Source organism: Nuphar pumila, chromosome 4, assembly GCF_984573655.1.
Source record: "Nuphar pumila chromosome 4, dmNupPumi1.hap1.1, whole genome shotgun sequence".
Lineage (NCBI taxonomy): Eukaryota > Viridiplantae > Streptophyta > Magnoliopsida > Nymphaeales > Nymphaeaceae > Nuphar > Nuphar pumila.
This window is the reverse complement of record NC_143252.1, coordinates 122,041,205-122,048,719: the sequence shown is the minus strand read 5'-3', so window position 1 is coordinate 122,048,719 and position 7,515 is coordinate 122,041,205. Positions and strand designations below refer to the sequence as shown.

The 7,515-nt window shown below is 40.8% G+C and overlaps 1 protein-coding gene across 1 annotated transcript; it reads left to right on the top strand.

Moving 5' to 3' along the window:
• Positions 1–2,649: 2,649 nt before the first annotated feature.
• On the top strand, positions 2,650–6,715 carry LOC149840861 (pectinesterase-like). The gene is made up of 2 exons (XM_090003394.1): positions 2,650–3,603; positions 5,862–6,715. The coding sequence occupies exons 1-2, from the start codon at positions 2,664–2,666 to the stop codon at positions 6,551–6,553; spliced, it is 1,632 nt and encodes a 543-aa protein (XP_089859520.1). The 5' UTR covers positions 2,650–2,663; the 3' UTR covers positions 6,554–6,715.
• The last annotated feature ends 800 nt before the right edge of the window (positions 6,716–7,515 follow it).

Genomic DNA, 7,515 nt, shown 5'->3' with positions numbered 1-7,515 from the left:
TAAAATGGTTCATGAATGTCCTTTTTTTGTCATGCTTTCTGTGGGAATCGATTTTATGTTGAGATATATCAGAGTGATTCAGCTGCATCCACAATTTGGAGGATTATCTTGACAAAATTTGCTTCTCCATTGACATGGTGTCTTATAATACATTGTGGTTGCTGCACCACTACAATTAATAGCATTGTATTTGAAAAAAAAATAAGCCTTTTTAGTATAATATCTTTCAGTACAATAAAGGCTTCAAGCAACTTATTGCAAGATGCCTTGAAATGAATAGTGTGATTCAAACAAGCAACCAACTTGTCCAATTCGACTCAAGAAAATGAACAAGAAATCCGGATTTGTTCTTTTGCTTAGTTATGCCATCTGAAACGCAAAGCACTCAACATAATGAACATGCTGCAAATTCCTACATGTCCTACTGAATTAATTCATTTGTTTGGTTTCCCTGAGTGATCTAGTGTCTGTTTAAGACTTTCAGCTTCAAGTGAAGTCAATGTGATAGTTTCATTCGTGTTTAGTTTTAATATTTGGATATTTCCCCTTTTTAAGCATTCTCTGAATCAGATATGCAGAACTAGTGGTCATGAGGCCCAATAGAGCTTGTCTAAGTGAAAGGAAAATCAATGGCTTCACATAGTTAAATTCTCGAGTTTGTGGATCCTTGAAGTACCTTTTCTATTGCGCAGACTTATCTTCTATCTGGTTTATTGAACAAATTATTTTATACTGCACAATTTCATTAATTTTTTAATGTCTCATTAACTACCAAATCTTTATTTCATGTCTTCCAGTTTTTAATTGATGCTGTTCTGGAAGATGGTACTAAAAATTCTACAGAATGTCAAGGAAAAAAATATTTTTTGTTTTAGTCTATATCTTGAGTTCTTGATTATTGTTGGATTGCAAATGTGGGGATTCTTTAAACTAATGCTGGGCTTATGTCAGTAGGTTTTGTTCTTGATCCTTCAAAATGTAGCAAGCTGACCATGGAAGAAAAACAAGAGCTAGTGTATGAACTCTCAAAATGGCCAGAAGGTGCTCCAGAGCTTCTACAGTCATGGAGCCGATGGGAGCGCCTGGAGGTGATTTGTGCTGCCATGGGGAAAGAAAGGAAATATACGGGCCTACCAAAATCTAGAATGATAGAATGCCTGCTTAGGGTAGTATCTGAACATAATGATGAGAGTGCACAATCTGGAGCACCTCCAATACTGCCAAGTGTACTCAAAGTACTCCGAGAAGGTAGAGGAAGACTGACAATCCTTCCTGATTAGCAATTGACGCTAGAAAGAGTTGCATCCTCGTCTTGGTGATGTCATTTATTAGTAGTTTTTATTTAAAATTTGTATTATTTTATTAATATTATATATTTTATTATTTTGATCATGAAGCTTACGCTTCAACGCCTGACTTCATAGCAGGCTCATCGCCTGGATTCGCCTCATCACATTTAACAACCTTGATCCCTACTCGTTGGTGCACTCCCCAAACTGCAAAGGTGATGGAGAATCAATCGTGCATTTGATGGGGTGCGTGGGCCCCACAAAAAAAATGAAAGTTATTTGATTTGAGAGTATTAATTGGCGCCATCAAATACGCTCTTTGATTGGAGGCCCATATTTCTTCATATTTTTTTTTTCATTGGATGCCCTCAACATGTAAAATATAATATATATTTTATTTTAGTCTTGAGGCGGTGGGCTCAAATATCAAAGAGACCAGCCGGCCCTGCCCTTAGATGTCAAAGCTTGTGACGTCCTTGAGGTTGGTGAAACAGCGGAGTCGGCCTAATTACCAGACGAGCAGAGAGCCCTCATAGCTGATTGTCTGTGTTTAACTCTTAACGAACTGAGTTTATTTCCCTGTTATGGATTCAAATCAGGAAGTGCGTTTAGTTGTCTGGATTGCAAGGATGGTCTCAGGGATCAGACTTTGGGTCCTGCAAAACATGGTCTGACCCTGTAGGTCATGCATTATGGACAGGGCCCAGATCCAGCCAATTTACGACCTCAGAATCCAACGCTTTACCCATTCTTTTTTCATGTGCTACTTCACCAAAATGTTATCAAATGAAAAAAGAAATGTTAAGAAGAAGTTCTTCCCCATATAATTATGAACAAACGACAGACCCAAGTCGCAGTTTCTTCAAGACAACAGCCATTTCCACGCCACAATCTTATAAAAATAAAGTGCCCACGTGATGGCTAAGATTTTTATGCACTCCCTTCCAAAAATCCATTGAGTGGTCAATATTAAAAGGGACGTCTGCCCACGGGATAAGTCTTTCAGTGTCTGCTGTTGCAATCAATGTTTACTGAAATGGTTCAATAATTGAATCGGTTTCTCAAATGAACGAAGAAATCGGATCAGATAAAGATAATTTCAAAGATTAATTGTTTATTTTTTATCAGATATTTTTTTTTATAAAACCATTTAAGTGAAGCGATTCAGGGTATAGAATCAGCTCATTCTGTCAATTAATTAAAAAAAAAGTCGGCCGATGTGTTTGAAGGGGACCGAATCGACCCCTATATCATTTTGGCACTTGGCCGATTCGATTCAGACAGATTCAGATTGATTTTGACGGCATTGAATAGCAACAACTTGTTCCTATAAATATCACTACGACTTTCCCAAACATTGAAGATAACATAACAATGGCTCGCAGGCTTGATGAACCCCTCCTTGGTTCTCCCAAGAGGATAAAGTCTCTAGGCAAAATCCTCTTCCTTGGTGTCTCCTTGGTTGCCATACTATGGCTTTCTCTTCACCTTGCACTCCATGAGAGAACCACCTCCCTCTTCCTTGAGCCTGTATCTTCCCATATTTGTGCACCCACACTTGATCCAGTTTCATGTTCTAGCACCTTTGCCACCTTAGGAACATCACCTACAACTGCTGGAACAGTCCTTAGACACATCCTCAATGAGTCCATCCGACGCCTAAATCAACATGTTGGCATGACTCGCCTTTTGACACACAATGGAAAACAAGAAGCTCAGGCGATCGCCGACTGCCTCGACCTCATGGACCAGACACGTACCCGATTATTTGACTCGCTCGATGCGGTCATCGAGCCCACAGCTCGATCCCATGCTGATGTGCAGACCTGGCTCAGTGGTGCACTTACCAACTACTTCACTTGCTCGGATGGACTCAATGGTGCTGCCAAGTTAGCAATGGAAGCTGAGGTGAAGGACACTGTGGCCCTTCTCAGCACCTCACTAGCTGTGCTCAATCAGAAGCCGACTACTGAGCCGATCACCAGCATGATTGGGGAGTTTCCGGCATGGGTGACGGCCATGGATAGGAAGCTTCTAGCAGGTACTTGGAATAAGGCAGTGAAGGCAGATGTGGTGGTGGCAAAGGATGGCAGTGGAAAGTATACAACTGTGAAGGATGCTGTGAATGCAGCACCATCTAATAGCAAGACGAGGTACGTGATATACATAAAGTCAGGGACATACAAGGAGCAGGTGATCATACCAAAGGAAAAGAAGAACATAATGCTGGTTGGTGATGGCATGGGTGCTACCATAATCACAGGCAGCCTTAACGTCGTGGATGGCTCCACCACCTTTAATTCAGCGACTATTGGTATGTCCCTCTTTCTTGAACTTTTTTTTTAAAATTTATAACCCCAAAAAATCACACCTGGCATGAAGACCTGGTCGCACTGGCTCAGCCTGCCATACCTACGATAGTCTTGCCGGCAGTGTAAAACTTTGAGGTTAGGACCTCTGTTCCTGAGCTTATGCTACGCATTGGCTTGCGCAGAAGAGTGATGCCCATGACAATCAAACCTTGAGTGCTCATCTAGCAGAAGGCCCACCTCACTAAGCCAACCCCCTTGGAGCCCTCTTTCTTGAATTTAGTCCTACCTTTTTTAGGTCACCCCTTCCAAAACAAAGAAAAGTTAGCTTCCACTCATCTCCTGTTTTCTTACACCTTGAATCTTGTGATGCAAGTTGTTTTGATCACATCTAGACCTTATAACTGGATTCAAGGTGGCCGATTTAATAAGAGTCACCCTTGGATCGTATTTTTCTAATTGAATTTTTTTTTGTGATTTTTTTAAATCACATTTTTTTTTTGTGTGTTCTGGACATGGCGTTGGATAGAAATGATTGGAGGAAAAGGATTCATGTGGAAGACCCAAAATGAATTTCTTTTTGGTTCATATCGCTGACCCCAATTGTTTTGGGATGAAGGCGTAGTTGTTGTTGTTTGTTTTGTTGTTATTTTTTTGTGTTCTATCAACTATTGATTTTTGAGTCTCTCAAAAAATTCTCAACACACTTAGGGTTTGGGATCATCAGTAAATGAATGATGTAGATCACATAGCGGAACCGATTCGGTGCCCCTCTTGTGAAATCACCAACCACATATTGGCAGACCACTGGGTGGTAAAACTCTTCAAGCCTGCGCTCACCGGCATGGGGAATACACCAAGTCTAGCCTTGTGGCAAGAGACTCTTACTGTAGGTTTTGAACCATGGTCGTCTCATGTCAGGTGATAAATCAGTTACGCCTATTTGGGAAGGGAGAGCTCTTGCAGGCACACTTGGTCCTACTTTAAGATGCAGTACCATGAATAAAGGGAGCATCATGAGTGTCCAATTTTAGGTCTCGACAACCATAGTGACAAATATGGGTGGTACTTTATAAAATATAACAAAAAACAAATTGGTCACAATTTCAGCATCCAAAATATCAAAGATATTTTCAAAATATCACGGTGTTTATCATTTTAACTTAAATATCATGATTTAATTATGAAACTTCCATTTTTACGATTTTTTTGGAAGAACCATTTATTTTATTATTTACACGTTTTTATCTCTCTATTTCTTTTTACATATTTTGTTCTTACTGTTTTAATTTATTTATTTTTGCCTATATTTTCCCAATGAAAATAAACAGAGCTGGCCGCCAGCACCCAAAACACCAAAAAAAAAAAAAGGCAAAAACACAAATTTGCGCGATTTTAACGGAGGCTAAAGGTCCCATAGAAAACATTTAGCCGCTGTTGCAAACTGTAGCTAAAGGGGCAAAATGCGCAAATTTGCATTTTTTTCCTTTTTTTTGTATTTTTTTTACTGTAGCCATCCATCACGTTCTGCGATGGCGGTCACAAGGATCCCATCAATAGCTGTGCACCTAAGTGTTGGGCAACTACCACTATATATATATATATATATATATATATATATATATATAGAGAGAGAGAGAGAGAGAGAGAGAGCATACTAAACGGGCAACTTGCCTGACAGCCATCCTTATTGGCATTTCTCGAGATGGGTGCATTGTCCATCTTGAGATGGATGGTTAGCTAAGCATGCAGTCACTGGATAAAAAAATGGCATCTTTTAAGATATGCTTTTCTACATAAATGCACAAAAGAAAAAGAACAATGCTTTTCTGTAAGCTCAGTTTTTCTATTGTGTCAAGTGGCCTCTTGTCCCAACTTTTTCTTTCTATTGTGAGCTGTGAGTCCGTGACCTTCAGTTTCCACTTTGGTGAGCGTGGCGGGGGTACCTTTAGTGGTGCCGTACACGTCCTAGGCTGCTGTGACTTGAAAATGAAATGCGGGGCCCAGTGGAAAATGCTGCCCCATGTGATTGGTTCCATGGATGATCCTGTCATTTTCTAACAATTTATCACCATATCTTTAAGCTCAACCGCCTCACCACAAGAGCTCCATACACTTTGGCTAAGTAGGTTAGCTTAAGGTGTTCAAGTTGAAGGACATCACGAGTTCAATATCTTGGGTGTCTACTTAGCCAACTGAAGCTTGTTTGCATGTTCACTGTATGTGGTAGCTAACTAACTGCTGCTTGATTGTTTTGATTCAGCCTCTGTGGGCGATGGGTTCATAGCTCAAGACATTTGGTTTCAAAACACAGCAGGACCTGAGAAGCATCAAGCTGTAGCTCTGCGAGTTGGAGCTGATCAATCCGTCATAAACCGGTGTCGGATCGATGGGTACCAGGACACTCTTTACACGCATTCGCTCCGTCAATTTTACAGGGACTGTTCGATTTCTGGCACTGTCGATTACATCTTTGGTAACGCAGCTGTCGTCTTGCAGAGCTGTTCAATAATTTCACGGAAGCCATTGAGCAATCAGAAGAACACCATTACTGCACAGGGACGAACGGACCCGAACCAGAACACGGGCATATCGATCCAAATGAGCAAAATCCTGGCAAGTTCCGATCTTGCACCCGTGCAGTCGACTATCCCAACGTATTTGGGACGCCCATGGAAGCTGTACTCCCGGACTATTTTTATGCAGTCCTTCCTGGATAGTCTTATAAACCCAGCAGGCTGGTTGGAATGGGACGGCACATTTGCCTTGAACACACTGGAGTACCGTGAGTATATGAATACTGGACCTGGTGCAGGCACCAGTAAGAGGGTGACATGGGCTGGCTATCATGCCTCGACCAGCACTGCTGAAGCCAAGGCATTCACCGTGGCGAGCCTCATCCAGGGAGCACCATGGCTGACATCTGCTGGTGTTAGCTTTACTGAAGGCCTTTAACAACCAAGGAGGTGATGAGGATGGTCTTCGCATTATGGGCACCCCTGTAAAGAAGAGTTTGCTTCCATATATGAAAGTGTACCACTTGCGAAAATTGGCCAGTGTATGAAATCGTATGAATAAATAATTTCTCATGTTTGTTTTGCTTCCCATGAAAATAAATATAATCTAATAGGGGCAATTTGTGAAAGTCGCCTAGCTGAAGGGACATCATGAGTTGTGAAAGTCACCAAGCTGAAGGGGCTACCCTTTCTGCAAGGCTGAAGTTGGGTGTACCTCTGTTGTGTAAGGGGGCTTGGGTTTTTTGCATCAATGAGCTTTTTAAAAATAAAGAACAAGAACACACCACAAGACGTTTTTACGTGGTTCAGTCAAGAATGGCCTACGTCCACGATATCCTACTCTCTCTCACATGACTTTTGAGAGTTTCCAATACCATTCAAGATATAGCTTCCTTTTTGTTTTTCCAACTGTTCACCTACATTAGTAAGCTTTCTTTTCTCATTACAATTCAATCCATCATGAATAAATGAAAGATTTATAGAGGTGATGATGTGCTGGAGTCTTTTATTTCCATTTTCATTGGCTGCCCCTCTAGATCCTTCTCTTAGTTTTGGATCTTTCTTGGAGATATCAGATCCTCTTATCTTAACATGCCCCAGCAAGCCAATCTCAATATTTTTTTATATTGAGCTTGCATCTGAGATAACAAAATCTGGGATCAGGCAAAGCCTTGGTAAGTATACCTGCCAGCTGATTGTCTGATATGATTTAACTCTTCTCCTTTAGCAACTTTTTCACAAAAAAAGTGAAAATCAATCTTGATGTATTTGGTTCTAGCTTGGAAGACTGCATTGTACCGAGTTTATCACACCACAAAACCGGAGTTGAAATAAGATCAATATATGCCCAAATCTTTTATCAATTGTTTCAACCAAAACAATTCTGGCGCTTCTTCTCCA